The 17,214-nt window shown below is 40.1% G+C and overlaps 1 protein-coding gene across 2 annotated transcripts in view; it reads left to right on the forward strand.

Annotated features, from left to right (window-relative positions):
- The window catches only part of PDXK (pyridoxal kinase), a 53,969-nt gene that overhangs the window by 16,018 nt on the left and 20,737 nt on the right, over positions 1 to 17,214 (forward strand). For both annotated transcript variants that reach the window (XM_068421827.1, XM_068421826.1), the window contains exons 2-4: positions 5,518 to 5,572; positions 10,851 to 10,955; positions 15,414 to 15,497. In XM_068421827.1, coding sequence (XP_068277928.1) covers positions 5,518 to 5,572; positions 10,851 to 10,955; positions 15,414 to 15,497 — 244 coding nt within the window. The remainder of the gene's footprint in view (positions 1 to 5,517; positions 5,573 to 10,850; positions 10,956 to 15,413; positions 15,498 to 17,214) is intronic.

The following is a 17,214-nucleotide window of genomic DNA, read 5'->3' on the forward strand; positions in this document are numbered from 1 at the left end:
ACATCTAGCTATATATATAACCTGTATAACTCAAGACATCTTCTGTCTGTCTAGGTCTTTAGGTTGTTCTACTAGTAAAACAAGTGGTATAATTTGTAAAATTTGAATCCTGAAGGAGATCCATTTTTTGGCTTTTTATTTGTGGCTTGGTGGCGGGATATAAGTTTAAATGACTTCTGTGCTTCTAGGAAATCTAGGCTGTCGGTCCAGTTTTCCAAAAACAGCCAACACCTTTAGAGGTTGTCCATGTATTTTGAAGTCTTCCTTTCTTGTGTGTTGATTTTTCCCTTGAGCACTTGCCAGTTTGAAGATGTGCATTCTGATAATTCTGTAGACTAGGTGCCTGCACGGGGGACGCACCTTCTCTTTGCAAGGCTTGGGATGGCACTTTCTGCACTGTGGGAAGAACTGCATGACGTTTTTCCCTTTCCTTCAGGTATTTGTGAGGAAGAACTAAGCCAAATTTGATCTCCTGCATAATATTGGAGTATGTGTTTCATGCTAGCTATTTCTTCAAATGCATTCTGCTCCAGTGCGTGTATTTTGATTTAATATTCCAGACTTTTTTCTGAAATGTGTAATTCAGATCTGCCAGCCATACCTTCCAAAGACAAAACTCCTGCGGTTTTGATGTTTTGTGATTTAGTTTTAGAAATGTAACAGTTCTGCCCACTTCGCTTGAAGATACTTAAAAATATGTTGGAATCGCCCATTTTCCTCTGAGACGTCAATTGCAGGAAATGTCACTGTATGATATTATATAGGCAACCTTAGTTTGGGTCTTAAGAATAACATCGTTTGATGTGTGCTTAGACTGAAGGCTGAGAGATTTAGGGTGAACTCAGTTATCTTTTTCCTTTGAAAAGAACTTACCATCCCTACCCAAACTGTCTATGGGTTTAGCTTTGCCCAGGATTTGCAGTTCTGTGGGCAAATGATACTTACACAGAATGACAACAGAGGGAAAGCGTGGAAACCAAGAATTGTTCTCTACTGGAGAGCCTGTAAGAGACCAGAACATCCAAAACCAGGGATAATGGTAACGTAGATGATGTGTGTCCCTGGCAGCTGGAGCCCTGGATACTTGCAGAGTATCTGCTGTAGCTTACATTTCCAAAACCAGAGGCAGGAGTATCACCACAGGACTCTTTCTATAGGGAGCAGGGGAAGTGACACAGGTATAGACTATTTACAAGCTGGTATGGAGAAGGAATAAATTAAGCGTTATTGTGCATTTCTTAGTAAGCTCAGTCCTCACACTAGTCAAATACAAACCGAAGGTGTTAGTTCTGACATAGGCAAAATCCAAGCGCAGCAAGTTCCTTCAGTTTATTTACACGAAGGTGCAAGGAACACGTAAGTATGCACACACAGAGAAAAATGAGTTTTAACACCCAAAGTTGGGTCATTTTGCAAATGTAGCAGACTGATATGCAGAGAAATTCGGGAAGCAAAGGGAAAGTGGTGCATCAGGGAGTATAAGGTGAAACTGTCAGTATCTCAATAAAGGCATTTGTCACACAGGTGGACCTGGCAAAGTGCTGCTTGTGGCTTCTGCTGTATTTTTTGAGCAAAGCATAGAGACAACTGCACACCTCAGTGAACTATGATAAAGCATTACCAGCTTGAATTTGTTCTCTGTTGACCGAATGCCACAAAACTACTGTGTAGATCTCTCTTTATGTTTATTTACCATTTCACGTGCAGTCTTTGCTGAATTACAGCATTTTGATTGCTCGTGAAATAAGGAAATGTGTTGAGGTGACAATTGGACTATCGCATATATATATATATATATATATACTTCAGAAACATGAAGAGGCTTGTTACTGTGTAGAAGAAACATCAGTAACTGGAGTGGATTGAATTAAAATAAGCAATTTAAATGTGTTTCATATTAAGAAGCAAGAGACTTGATATACATAGTCGATTTTAGTCCTGTGTTGAATTTGTACTTCTATTCATTTTCCAAAGGAAAGGTTGTTTTTCAATGTTATAAACCAGTAAGAAAATTGTTGATATCCAGCTAAATGTATAATTTCGGGTTATATTTGGTACTTTTGTGTACAAATATGAGAGACTTTATTTTGTATGATTTATCTGATTCAATAAGTTTGCTCTGATCTCAGTTTTTTAGATCCATACATACGAAAACAATGTATTTCTAATTAGGTAGTTAACTTTCAAGTAACTTATATTTAACCTCTGGTTTGGATAGAACTTTTTAATTAAATTTAAAAAAACTCATAATCAGTGCTTTTAGTGAGCTCTGCCCACGAAATTAAAAATATGGGTATCTATTAAAAGATTTAACAAGTCATCTTTTTAATACAGCTCCCTTTGTAAGCAAGGAAAGTGTTCATTCAGTGAATCAGAAACTTGTTTCTGATGTGTATTGTCCTTTAGATGGGCAAGGATGTAGTTACTAGTACTGTTTTTTAATCATTGGTTGAAGGAGGAAGATAACATGCACTAATGCACTTTAAATGATCAGGTTGTTAATTTTGTTTTATGATGTAGTTCATTTTAACACACAGTTTTCTCTGTAGCTGTAGAAGAGATGGTTGCTGTCAAAAGCTGCTTTTAGCACTTCAGTATACACTGCTTTCAGGTCATCTTCTGATGACTAAATTCCATGAGACTTCTCAGTTCAGTTTGCCGTGGTAGCAAACACGTACTGGCTGAACTTCAGCATTCTTTTTGATTATTTTAATACTTCATACTAAGCCTAGACCTCAACATCTGTAGCTCTTGTTTCAAAGGTAGTACTAATTATGTTTTCTAATTATACTTTGGTTTTTAAATGACATTTTATGTCTTTTAATTACTCTCTGTTTTGATAAGAAACTTTGTAAAAGGAGGTGCCTTGAAGTAGAGTAACCATGGCTTGTTTTGAGGGTTGAGTCAGAACTAGAGAACTGCATAATGAGGTGTGTTAGATTACAATCATGTATGTTTATTCAAAACAGAACTTTAGGGCAAATTAGTAGCTGTGACAGAGTCAACTAACCTCAGTAGGTGATTGTTATGGAGACCTTTAACAGCTTTTTTAGCCTGTTTGATGTGAGAAAAGTGAGAATGTCAAGCTCCCTTGCTGAATTTGAGCTGTCTGTGACTTTTCCTCAACTATTCAAAAGCACTTTCTTTAACTCTCTTACCAAGTGTCCAGCTAAGCTAACCTGATATCTGGCTATGGCCAAGAGAGGTTGGCCTCCCTTGCATTTTCCCTTCTGCTGGCTGAAGCAGATTAACTGGCCAAAACAAACCAAAAATCCCTAATCCTACAGAAAAGCTTGTTGAGAAATCAAATGATAGCTATTGCTGGTGGAGACAGTAAAGGAGGACTGCTCTTTCTGGTGACCATCAGCTGGTACAGTGCTTATACGTGTTGTACAACAGCCTTCTCTACAAGCAGTTGTGCGTGCTCTTCGTCCCTAAAGCACTAAGTGTAAACCCGATTAGTTAATAAATCATAGTAAGTGTGTTCTGTAGTGTCAGGTGTTAAATAGTCGGAGAGACGTGATCTAAATATTGCACAGAAATGGATTAATTCACAATTGTTGCCAAGGTGTTTGAAGGAAATAAGAACTTCTTAGGTCTGTTCATTGCAGGGAGGGCAATTCAATATGGGATGACAATCTGTTTAGAGGCAGTATTCTCATTTATTTATTTGAAGAGCATGTGCAAACATTTTTAAATTGAAAGAGGGTAGATTTAGATTAGATCTTAGGAAGAAATTCTTTACAGTGAGGGTGGTGAGACACTGGAACAGGTTGCCCAGAGAAGCTGTGGATGCCCCCTCCCTGGATGTGTTCAAGGCCAGGTTGGATGGGGCTTTGAGCAACCTGGTCTAGTGGAAAGGTGTCCCTGCCCGTGGCAGGGGGGTGGAACTAGATGATCTCTAAGGTACCTTCCAACCCAAACCATCCTATGATTCTATGATCAAGATTGAGGTCATAACAGTATTGCTATGTTCTCATGCCTTTAATTCCCAGGTCTTTAAAATAAAATCCACCAAGGTGAAACAAGAAACTGGAGTGAGAGTAGAAGCTGAGGTTAATTTTAGCTTGTTCAGGCTCAGACAATCCACATTCTGTCAATCATTAATGTAAAATTACTTTGCTCTCTGGTTAGTGATGAACAGAAACCTTTATTATATATTGAAAGAAGAGACTTATTCTGTGAAGGCCTGTGTGGACTCTGAGCTATGAAATGACGCAGATGCAACGCCTGCAGGCAGAAGGAACTACCCGTTGCAGCATGTACCTCCATCTTGTAACGGCCCAGGGTTTGAAATAAGGGGCTTATCACTTAACGGCTTTCGTGTGCAAGAGGAAGTACATGCACAGGGAAAACCTAATGTCTGGCACCATACACACAGCGATTTTTAATATATGTGAAGGGGTTGCCTTCGTGATAACAAGGGAGAGGCGTGCACCTCGGTGAAAAACGTGACTGGCAGAAGCTTCGTTTGTTCACTCCCCGCTCCCCAACAAATTGCCTGAAAGTGGATCATAAATGGCGATGCATCAGTACTATTATCTCCCGGTATGACTCACTGAGCCATATATAGCAGCTCGTCTTTTGAGGACAATTCTTACTCAGAGCAAGTAGGGTGTGAAAACAAATATTAAATGTCAGACTGTTATGTCATGGTTGCATTAGAATTTCTTTCATGGCAGATAAAAATGTCTAAAAATGACTTGAACAGCAGTGCCTGTCTGTATTAAGCAGGTATTGTCAGGTTAAAAACCCTTGTTAGTTTTCTCCTGATTCGATGCTCTTATTTTCATAATATTTAGCTCTTTTTGGCCAACAAGAATGTGTTTGTTGATTGCACTAGCAAATTTCTTGGGTATTTCAATATTTGGATTGCTAGTAATGCAAAGTAGTAAGTGGCTTTTGGAACATGCTTTAGGCTTTTTTTACTTTGTGTTTTTAAGAGCTCTCTCCCTTTGATTGCCTAATCATGCCCCAAATTAATTCTCTGTGTTTTCTTTCTATTCTCTTTTAATTGTAAAGAAACTGCTTGTGACATCCGTGTATGGCTCATAACATTGATCCCTTTTGAGTTTCTTCTGCCCTCCTTTTAGAAAGATTGGCTTTCTGGAATACTAACAGCATCCTTCCTCCATATTTTGCATTAATTTAGTACCTTCAAATTTAAACTGCTTTTCTTGCCAAGAAAGACTAGCCAAGGCTTTCTTCAGGGCTTCAGTGATTGCTGCTGGACCAGCCTCTCCGTCCTTATCCCCAGATGAACTCTAGCCTGAGGATCCAGAGCTCTTTTTCTGGTGCTGTTGCCAGTGTCACCTTTGTTCCGTGTCCGCTGCTGTAGTAAAGTACTGCATTGTTTGTTTATGTTGGTTGTGTGTTGACTCAGCTTTCGCTTTAAAACAGCGCTCAAGATTTTTAAATATGCACTGGGAAATAAGAATCCTTTGTTGTGTTTGTGATATTTATAATGTATTAACAAAGCTGTGTTAGTAAAGGAAATATTCCTGTGTTCTGTTACAGGTTTTGGGATTTGAAGTTGATACGGTGAACTCTGTCCAGTTTTCAAACCACACAGGTAAAATTTTACATGTGCCTTCAGATACCACTCCACAGTCACTGAGCTCTACTCAACATGTGGCTCATCTCATCACATGACAGTGGAAAGGCGATCGGTCTTAGGTTTTCATCTATGAGAGCTCTTTCTGTGGTCATCATTAAAGCTGAAGGGCAAGTTTTTGCTTCAAAATCTGTGAACTTCAGTTTCTAAAAGAATGTGACGTACCAGAGGGGGCACAGGTAGCAAAGTGTGTGAGATTTCGGACATGGCGTTCTTTCTTTCCCCATCTCTGTCTTTAAACCTGGTCTTGTCAGCAAAAGATAAAATGCAGAGAGAATTTGTGACTAACAGGCTTTCTTTGGTGAATCATTATTGCTTTTCCCCCACTGTCTTAAAATTACTAAGATACTACGGGCCTATTTCTGCTGACTCCTGCTTAGAAAGTTCAGCTTTCTTTAGTCTCTGATAATCCTGAAATTCAGAAAATGTACTTTAAATCAGTCCCCCTGGGCGAACAGTTTGTCATGTTGCTTGGTGAGGAACTTTTATGATTAGAGTGACTCACCCTTGAATGGCGTCATGCTTCGTGTACAAATAAAAGAAGCTGTCATGCAACCTACAAAGATTCTGTGCTTTTTATTCCATTTTACTGTATTGTTTGCAGAAGCATCTCCTTGTCTGATGTGCAAAAATAAAAATCTAGGTGTTTTTTTTATTGTATCATTGATTTTGGGGGGTGTATTTTTAATTCTTCAGTGATTTGCATTTTTTAATTGGTAGGTTAATGGTAAGCATATAATGTACTTTGGCATCCAAATCCTACCTTTGAAACTGCTCCAGAAAAAATAGCCTGTTCTTTTTTCCTCTCTTCTTTTTTATTTTTAAGCAAAGCACTTTTGACTTCCACGTAGTGGGTGTGTAGTGGGTGGTTGGGTTGGCCGATAAGTCTAATACATGAGAAATTATAACTGTGTCTCGTTGATGTGATTCTTCACGGTCTGCTGCCTGTATGCAGTCATTCACACCCGTGCGGTGTGGGACAAAAGGAAAAGATCTCCACTCATGTCTAACACTGGTATTTTACTCCCACACTGACCAGCTGTAAAAAAACCATTGGAGAATTTGATATTGTATTTTTCTTTTTGTTGAAGGCCTCCTGGTAGCTGAAGATGAAGCCATGTGTTTAGACCAGGTTGTCTGCCAGAGTTTGCATGTGACTTTTGTGGCACAGCTGGGACCGGATTACCTGCCCATCATGTGCCTTAAACACTAGATCTTTCTTCCGTTTTCCCCCGTAGAATACTTGGCTACTAAAGCCACTTGGGATAGTTTTGCAGGGAGCACCACAGGAGGAACTCAAACCTCAGAACAGAATGTTCTGGGTTGGAAAACAAAGAAATCTTACATGCCTTGCTATACTTAAATGGTAGTTTGGGTTTTGTTTTTGTTTTGGCTTCTTTTTCCCCTTCTGGTATGCCTGGGATTTTTATTCTTGTCTTTTTTCCTTGTTTGTGAAAGTATTTAAGAAGTTTATAAATACATTCCAAAGTAGGAGTAAAAGTACAAGTGGAGGAAGGCAAGAAAGAAAAGTGTGTAAATGCATCTTGGGTGCAGTATTAGCTGTCTCCTTTGGTTTTGGGGTTTTTTCTTTTCTTTTTCATACAGGTGAACCAAGACATTTCCTTGGAAACTAATGAACACGCTTATCATTTTAGAAGGATAAGTGACAAGAGGCATCGTATCTTATCTGTCTTTCATTCCGTTAATCTGCTTAAAAGCAAATATATAACATTTAATTGCAATAAAAGGCCATAACACAGATACGCAGAAGAGTTATAAAGATGTTTAAATGTTTGTATTCATCTACGTGTTGAAAATTATTGCTAATCTGGGAGACTAAAGCAGTCAGTCTGAGCCAAGTGCAGTTTTGGAGAGCTGTATCATGATTTGCAATGTTCTCTGTGCTCTCTCAGTCTGGCACCGAGGGGAATTATTCGATGGTTTTGTAACCGAAACAAGGAAGACTCAGCTTTCTTCATTTGTGGAAGATACAAGCCAAGATCTCACCTCAATATCCAAGATAAAAGAGTAATAATTTGACCCAGCTGCTATGCCTAACCAGCTCTGTAGTCTCCAAATGGGATGCAGTTGTTTTGCCAAGTACAAACTTGAAACTCATTGTTTAGTTTTCTTGGCTGTGGTTCTTGTACAGTGGTGTGCAGAAAGGCAGGTACTGTGTGACCTCGAACTTCTGTGTTGTTGAGTGCCACAGTGGAAATGTAACTGCAGAGTAGGGATTATAGTAAGCGGACAGTTAAACAAAAGATTTTAAGTTTTCTCTTGCTGTTTCCCAGATACTCATATTTAGTGATGTAGGCATAGGGATAACATTTCTAGGAAGCTGCCTTTCTTTTAGGTCTTGCAAGGCAGTTCTGGGCCTTCAAATGTTCTCATTGCCAGCTGAGTTCTTAGGTCAAGCCAAGGAAGACAGCGATTCCTCATTATCATCCTTCACTCCAACCACTCTCGTGCTTTTCCCTAAAGCCAATTGGACCTCACATGTTAAAGCTTGCTGTTCGCATTCACTGCTAACTAGCTTTGGGTTCAGGGCTATGCAGTGGTTTTTTGACCACACAGTATCTATCTGGATTTTTTGCCTTTCTCCTTTCAACGTAGTCTCTCTCCGCCTTCCTGGGACCCCAAGGTCCAGGAAGGACCCATGTAAAATACTTGGCTACTGAAGCCACTTGGGATAGTTTTGCATAACCCCATCCTTCAGTTACTGAAACCCTTTTTGAACATGTGTAACTGGCTTTTTCTTCTGTCCCTCTACAGAAGCTGCTTTTGGTTGTATATTCCACCAGGACAGTAGGATAAATGCAGGGTTGTGGGATTTGCCCCTTGTTCATCATGTTGCAGTTACCTTGGGGAAAGGGCTTAGGGTGTTTTCCATCTTGCTGCCAGTTTTGATTTTGTTTGTGTCTTGTTACTCGAACATAATTCAATCTCTAGTGAAATCACAGTTCTCTGCACATCCAGTGAAGGCATTGCCCTTTTCATTCTGTCTGAATAGCTGGGCTGTTACCAGCCCAGCTTCCCTAGGGCTTCCCTAGGGTTTTGTTTTCCTCCATCGGTCATGGGATTAGACTTTAGGTTGTATTGCAGGTATTACCAGGTGGTAAAAAGGATCCTCTAGATACCCTTGGAAGTCACTGCTACAGAGATCGGACAATGTCCCTGCCCCGTGTGGGTAACTTAACAATTCCTGAGCTAAGCTGGGCTACTCCGTATTTACTTCCCTCCCTCAGTGGAGGATCAGTGTGACATGAACCTTGTGCATTGACTGTTTAAGACAGCTTGACACAGGAAGGTGAACTTTTAGTTACATAGTGAATGTGCAGGGTCCTTCCATAGGAATGGATCCCAAGAGTATCTAGATTGTCCAGACAATCTATCACAGTTGTTTTTATGGCAGTGTGTAAGATGAATGACTGTTCTTTTGCCAGCTGACTGATTCTTGTTGAAAATTGCACTCAGTTTCATTGATGGGCACAATAGAATAAAAAGGACTGTGTTGCGTCCCTGTACGGACTGGCTTTGCAGTGCTAATAGAAGGAGAGATTCGAGGAAGAGGAGAGGGCAGATTATTTCTCTCTGAAGCTGCAGATGTGACAGACAAGCATCTACATGGGTGTTAAATAAGACGAATTCTTGACTCAGTTGTCATCAAGGGTTCCTCATGTACTTGGGGCTAGACATGCGCCTAGGTGTTAGGAGTTACCTTTTTGAATATCACTATATTCTGGAGTGGAACTACAGCCCTAACATATGGGGATCCCTCACTTTGTTTCTTCACAGAGACTTTTAAAAGACCGTTTGCTAGGGAGAGGTTCGTGGTGGCTGATGTGAGTCAGTGCCCCAGCCAGCTGGCAGCAAGACGTGTTTTAGAGGCTAGGCCTTTGTGAGCCGAGGAGAACAAAATGATCCATCTGTTCACCCTGCTGTGGGTGTATTTGGATTTATAAGAAGGAAAACCGGAAAATGTGCTTGTCCTAGGCTCTAGGCACCTTTTGGCAGTTACTCTAATAACACAGTTTAGAGTGATAGTCAAAGCCAACAGTTTTTATCACAGAATTTTCTAACTCCAAGAGCAGAAATTAAAACAAACAAAATACCATTGTATTCACACAGGGGTGGTGTGGAAGAAGATACCTCATTTAACATTTCACTTTTCCTAATTCCAGTTAATAAAAAGATAAGCTTTTTAACAAACTCTGAATTTACGGAGGTTGGAAGAGTCAAATTGTGGGTGCTTCATCTAATATCCTGAAGGAAATACGATTCTTATATGCAAGGGAGTGATGGCTGCCATCTAGACGGGCAGGCTTTGATGAAAAGGTGTAAAGTGCATTTACGTTTTTAGACAAATGTTTAGAGTCTATCAAGGAAGATTATTTTTTTTTTTTTTCCTTGAGAGTGGCTGCCATGGAGTTTGGTCCATTGTTAGCTGAAATCAGTTCAGCTTCTCCCAAGTAACTTCACCTTCCATGCGCTTCTCAGCCAAGAACATTAGCTTGTAATTCTTAGAGGTCATTCAAGGATAAGAGTGGATATTGTTTGTCTGTTTATAGTGTCTTTCTGATACCCATTTGCCTCCTCCAGAATCCTCAGCATTAAAATTGTGCTATTTTGGAAGGAAGTCTGTCAGATGACATTGTAAGTTTAAAGAGTATCCGTGACAATGTTCTGCTGTGGTCAGTCTTATTCGTTACATGCAGGTCCCAGTGAAGGCCATATCTGAAGGGTTCACCAGTGCTGCGTGCCTGTGCCCAGACAGATCCACAAGCCTGTTTAAGCTTATCATCTGGCTGTCAATCTTTTTCTTTTTTTTTATAGTATAAAATAACAAAAATAGATTATACTGACATCCTCTTCCAGTGAAGTATAAAACATGTGTTTATCTTACTCCACACAGGAAAGGGATAGTTGTGTAGACTCCATGGGAAAACTTGCAGCAGCTTGTGTGTGCTCTGCTTGATTTGCTGATAAATGGACAGTCTCAAACTCCAGTGTAGTCACTCTAGTTCCTTTGGGAAACAGAGATGCTAAGAAGAAGTTGAGCACATTAACTGTTCTGCTGACAGCAGCTTTCGTTCAGCAACAGCGTTTTACAGAAGAGGAGGTGGAAATAGTTTCTGGTGCTAATATCTGATACAGTCTCTTCAGGTGTATAATCTATGTGATCCTAAATAGAAAAATCCAGCTCTTGAAAAATTATCTGGCATTTACTTTGCAGGTTATGCCCACTGGAAGGGTCAGGTGTTAAATTCCGATGAACTCCATGAACTGTATGAAGGACTTAAGCTGAACAAGGTCAACCGGTATGATTATGTGCTCACAGGTAAGAAGAGCTTGTTCCTTGGAGTTCCTGTGAGATGTAAACAAAAGTGAAGATATATAAACCATACCCCTCATTATTCCAAACCAAGCCGTTGCATTTTCCCTCCTTTGATTCCCCCTGCAATTTCATCTGTATATTATAGTCTCAACTGCTCCTGCTGTTTAGCTGAAACAGCTGGTGTTCTCCAGCCTCAAGGTTGTAATTGGGTGGGTAAATTGATCCCCTTGTATAGTTTACAGACTTGTACAGGCCAGTCATGTACAGGCTTAATTAATGTTTTGGGAGTACCTCTACTGAAAAAAGGGTAAGGAATGGTAGAGTATTATTTTTAAATTTATTATGAAGATGTGAGTTTAACCCTGCAGTATTGGGACTCTGCAGTACTGTAGCGTGATTTTATACACAGTTGTCTGTCCTTGTTTTTTCTGCTTGATCTTTAAGGAGTAGTGCTTTGGATACAGAGCAATGTATAAGCAGAGTTGGATTTTGGTTTTGACTCTGTCCTCTCTCTTGATTTTTTTGCTCTTGTTACTATGTAGCTCCTCTGAGTGGATACAGTTCTGCAGGACATAAAGACTGCTCGGTGTTTCCCTTTGCTTGCCACTAGGTGCGAAGTGTTTTTAAATACAGGCAAAGAAAGCTTCTTGTAGAATGCTTTATAGAAAAGAGAGATTCTAGTTTTTTATTAAAAACTGCTTCTCTTCCAATTCCTGCTTCTTAAATGTAGATTACTGATCAGGTTTCACATCAGTAAGAGCTATGCATCCGGTTTAGATTACAGTATCAATTTTTTATAGCAGTGAACAGTCACTTTTTAAAGGTAAACAGGAATATATAGCTAGATTTGATTGATTTCATGGCTTCCACATGTTGGAAAGTACTGTATACACAGGGAAAACTGGAAACTTTAAGTGTATGGATTATAAACGTAAAGCTTGAAGAGTGTGGCATGTCTGAAGAGTTATTTTCGTTTCTTTTTCGGAAATATCTCCAGAGTAAAGGAGTATAAATAGAAAATAGACTGAACCAAAGTTAAGAAATGAATTTCAGCATAAAAGGGTTCTTTGTGATTGAGAAATAGACAAACACCCTTTCTTTCCTTGGAAGAAGTCACACAGATGACATTTCCAGGAAGAGCACTCTGTATTGTAGGAGTGGTCAGGAGATGTTAGTATGCAAAATTTGTAAATAATGTTTGAGTATTCTTTTAGCTGAAATGTTCCTTTTTTTTTTTTTTACTTTCAAGTCTTGGAAGAGACCACAACTCCTTTTCTATCACTGTCTTGTACTGGCAAAACAGATGTAGAAGATTAAAAATGGTAGAAGGAAAACCAGAAATCTTCAGCAAAAAGAAATTTTGGAGGGAAAAAAGGAACATTTATTACTATACCTTTTAAAATACGATTTGTGGGTAGATGGGTCATTGTGTTGTTCATGTCTGTTTAAAAATCTCGTTCAGTGTAGCGATTTTCAGTATGAACAAAAAGAAGGCATTGGGTAGAAATGGCGCTAATTTCTTAAGATCTAATAACACTCTCAGTGTTTTAGTGTTCAGTTGCATGGTGGCTGAACTAAAAATTCAGCTTTTTTCATTCAGGACCAAAAGGCAGATTTTTCTCTTCAAACAGGAACAGCCATTCGCTATAGTGCGCAACTGTACTTTGTACCTCCAAGAACCTGGATATGATTATTCAAACAATGAAAATAAATGAATTTGTCAGCAGATGGGAATTTGAGTGTAATTGTATGTATGACTGTAGATGTCTTGGCTGAGATGGAAATTATTATCTTTACGCTGATCATACAAGATAACACTTTCTTAACTTTTGTGACTGTTAGTTACTTGTAGATCTTCTTATATTTGTTTCATTTACAGTAAAACACTCAAGGTGAGAGATAAACTCCAATTCAGTGTAATTTTTTGGAAACACCTCTGTCAATAATGTTAATCATACTCTGTATTTTTTTTCAGCCGGTCTACCATCTCCGGTCATTTTAAACAAAAAACTTTGCTTGGCTTTTTTGACTGATTATCAGCATTTCATAGACATAAGTCAAAGCATTTTGGCCAAAAATCTTGGAAGCTTTTTCCATTTTTCTGCATCATCTAAGAATTTAACAATTTTATGAATAAAAAAAAAAATCTCTAACTAATTTTATATCCTTCTATGATAAGGTCGCCTGCCTAGTGGGTGAAGGGAAGGTGGTGGATGTAGTTTTTCTGGATTTTAGCAAGGCTTTTGTTACTGTCCCTCACAGCATCCTTCTGAACAAGTTGTCCAGCGGTGGGATGAGCGGGGTCATGGTGCACTGGGTGAAGGACTGTCTGAAGGGCAGAGCTCAAAGGGTTGTAGTGAATGGAGCTACAACTGGCTGGCGCCTGGTCACCAGCACTGTTCCTCAGGGCTCAGTTCCAGGGCCAGGGCTGTTCAATATATTTATCAACGATGTGGATGCAGGAGTTGAATGCACCATTAGCGACTTTGCTGGTGATATCAAACTGGGAGGTACTGTTGACCCTCTTGAGGGACAGGAGGCCTTGCAGAGGGAACTAGATAGATTGGAGCATATGATTAATAGGACGACGTTTTTTCCAAAAGAAGTCCAGAGGAGGGCCACGAAGATGATTAGAGGGCTGGAGCACCTCTCCTGTGAAGACAGGCTGAGAGAGTTGGGGCTGTTCAGCCTGGAGAAGAGAAGGCTCTGGGGAGACCTTATAGCAGCCTTCCAGTACCTGAAGGGGGCCTACAGGAAAGCTGGAGAGGGACTCTTTACAAGGGCAAGTAGTGATAGGATGAAGGTTAACGTTTTTAAACTGAAAGAGGGGAGATTTAGGTTAGTTATCAGGAAAAAATTCTTTCCTGGGAGGGTAGTGAGACACTGGCACGGGTTGCCCAGAGAAGCTGTGGATGCCCCCTCCCTGGCAGTGTTCAAGGCCAGGTTGGATGGGGCTTTGAGCAACGTGGTCTAGTGGAAAGGTGTTGCTGCCTGTGGCAGGGGGGTTGGAACTAGATGATCTTTAAGGTCCCTTCCAACCCCAACCATTCTATGATTCTATGAAGTCCAAATGCTGGATCCTGCACCCAGGACAGAGTGATGCCAGGCGCAAGTATAAACTGTGGAGAGGAGTGGCTGGAGAGCAGCACTGCAGAACAGGATCTGGGGGTGCTGTTTGGCAGCAGGCTCAACAGGAGTGAGCAGTGTGCCATGGCAGCCAAGAGGGCAAACCGCATCCTGGGGTGCGTCAAACAGAGAAGAACCAGCTGGTCAAAAGAGGGGATTATCCCGCTGTGTTTATTGTTGATGTCCCTTCACCTGGAGTACTGTGTGCAGTTCTGGGCCCCACCACTTCAGAAGGATGTGAAGGTCCTTGAATGCATCCAGAGGAGGAAAAGAAATCTGGTGAAAGGGCTGGAAGGAATGTCCTATGAGGAGCAGCTAAGGACTTTGGACTTGTCTAGTTTGGAGAAAAGGAGGCTGAGGGGCGACCTCATTGCTCTCTACAGCTTCTTGAGGTGGGGAAGTGGAGAGGGAGGTGCTGACCTCTTCTCCCTGGGATCCAGTGACAGGATGTGTGGGAATGGTTTAAAGCTGCGCCAAGGGAAGTTCAGACTGGACATTGGGAAGCATTTGTTTACTGAGAGGTTGGTCAAACATTGGAACAGGCTTCCTAGAGAGGTGGTTGATGCCCCAAGCCTGTCACTGTTTTAAGAGGCATTTGGACAATGCTCTTAACAGCATGCTTTAACTTGGGCAACCCTGAAGTGCTCAGGCAGTTGGACTGGATGATCATTGTAGGTCCCTCCCAACTGAAATATTCTGAATAAAGAAGTATGTGTAAAATAAAGAAATTAATGATTAAATAAGAATGTTGTGGTGCTGGCATTGTGATTGGGGCCTTGAGATATAATAAAAATTACTTTCATCTTATTTCACTGCTAAGCCTAAAAATAGGAATTTTATTGGTGTATTGGCCATCGCTCTAAAATGTTCAAGATGAATTCTCCACTGGATTAATGTGTTGGACTGTATCAGCACCAACATTAATAATAACAAAAAACCTGCTTCAGACCAGAGTACGAGAAAAGTATATGAAATTTAAAATATTTAGTCCATGTTAAATAGTACTGATTCGGATTGCTGTTTCGAAGAAAAGGAATTTTTTTTCCTTTCAGCCTGACCTTTTTGCATATATGTTCAAGCATCTTGAAGTTCTAGGAGCCCTTCGTATGTAACATACTTAGTAAATGGATTTTTAAGGTTGTATTTGTAGTTGTGCAAGCACTGTCTGAATTTGTCTTCCACCTATTATTCCTGAATGTAATACTTAAATGCCTTTGTTCTAAAAATACATTGTTCCAAAGAATGAGAAGTATGCAGCATTCCTATCCAAAATTTAAAAAAAAAAAAAAGCACGTTCATGAAAACAGACTTTTAAAGTGTCTTTTTTTCCCAAAGGGTACACAAGAGACACATCATTTCTTGCAATGGTGGTGGATATTGTCCAGGAATTGAAGCAACAGAATTCTAACCTTGTCTATGGTAAGGATGTGTATTACAATCCTTTCTGCTTTGTCATTGTATATGCCCATCATTTTCACGTTTTAGGATGAAAGCACTGGTCTGATGTTACCCAGCATTTCACAACCATCTTGTGCTCTAATCTGGCTGGGACCAGCTGATGCTCCAGTGAAGTTTCATTTCAGCATTGCTTCAGTGTTGAGGGAGTTGGTTTTTTATCTTCCTGATTTTTTTGCCTTTCAGTGTGTTTCTTGCATTATGCCATCCAAAAGAGAATGTGCCTTGAGGACTGATTGTTGGTGTGAAAAAAAGGCTTGTAAAATCCCAGCCGGCTGCTGCTGTTTGTAGTTCAGAGGCATAAGCTGGAAGTGCTGATAGCTGAAGCCTCTCCTTGATTTCCAAGTCAGTCAAAAGCAGGACAGACTCTCCCATATTGCCCTGCCATAGTTTCGTGTTACATCCCAGAAGGGGTATTTTACTGTGCCTTGTAACCTTCATAATTTAGCTTGAACTCCAAGGCTTCTTTAATTCTGGTGCCTTCTGCTAAGATTAGCTGGGAGCACTCAAAAAGCAACAGGTTCTAGCAACTGCTGTCATTAACGTGTCATGTCACGCTTAAACCCATGAGGAAAGCATCTACTCTTTCCTTCCTGACACACTGAGTGTTTCAGGACTTCTGAACATAACAAGCATAGGTTTGACTTGAGCAAAACGTTCAGAGTGACAGGGCAAAGTCAGTGGGGATTTAGTGGGATAAAAAGCTGTGAATGATGGTTTGAGCCTGTTATCTTCAGGTTCAGTAAACTGTGTGGTCAGGAAACATCTAGAATGGTTCACAGGATTTGCAAGGTGTAATACTGCGGAGTGTGGTATCTGACTTAAAGATAACAAAGCGCAGTTCTCATTTAGAAAAATGTAGCAGAGATACTTTCATGAGCTCGGGTTTTGTTGCTTTTTACCCTTTATTAACACTGTTGCACATTGTCAGGTTCTCCAGAGCTTTGTACTAGTAAGTGAAAGCTAAAAACTCTGTTGGAGTATGAGCAGAAACATCTAGCTATATAGAGCAGGAAGGAGTGATCAGATGGTGAGAACACACGTAGGCTTCTAACATCCTTTATATTTAATAAGCAGATTATAATGTAAGGAAAATACTTTTAAAATGTAAAACAAATTACCCTCTTTTTACTCTTAGAAACTTCCTTAAATACTGATTGGACATTGACTTGATACCTTTGGATTTGTATTTCCTTTTTATACTGCTAAAAGCTCTTTTAATACAATGAACAATGTTCCTTTTTAAAGGACAAGGCTAAGCTGTTTCCATCCTCACTTTGAAACTGAGGGCACTTGGAATATGTTGTTAATACTGCTGATGTTTCAGAACCTGTGCCAAATGTGTGTTAATATTATTACACCAAGTATGAGTTTATGTACTTTGGCATGGATTTTCTTCTGGTTTCATTGTAACACACGTAATTTTTTAATGTGTACATACGGCATTTTGGTGTGTACGTTTGGCTTGTATCTTTTTATGCTGAAGTGAAAATAGGACTCTTTTCACAGCTATTAGCTACTCCCACGTTTCTCCCCCACCATACTACTATTCCAGAGTTTTGGGCTGGGAGTGAAGGGGAGGGCTCTCTGTGTTTTCCATAACAAAAGCCCTTTCACTCCCAGCAGTCAGACCCTCTCATCGTTCTCACCTTCGGACATAACAACATGGAAGCTGGTAGGA

The sequence above is a fragment of the Nyctibius grandis genome, chromosome 2 (genome assembly GCF_013368605.1).
Source record: "Nyctibius grandis isolate bNycGra1 chromosome 2, bNycGra1.pri, whole genome shotgun sequence".
In the NCBI taxonomy this organism is placed as follows: domain Eukaryota; kingdom Metazoa; phylum Chordata; class Aves; order Nyctibiiformes; family Nyctibiidae; genus Nyctibius; species Nyctibius grandis.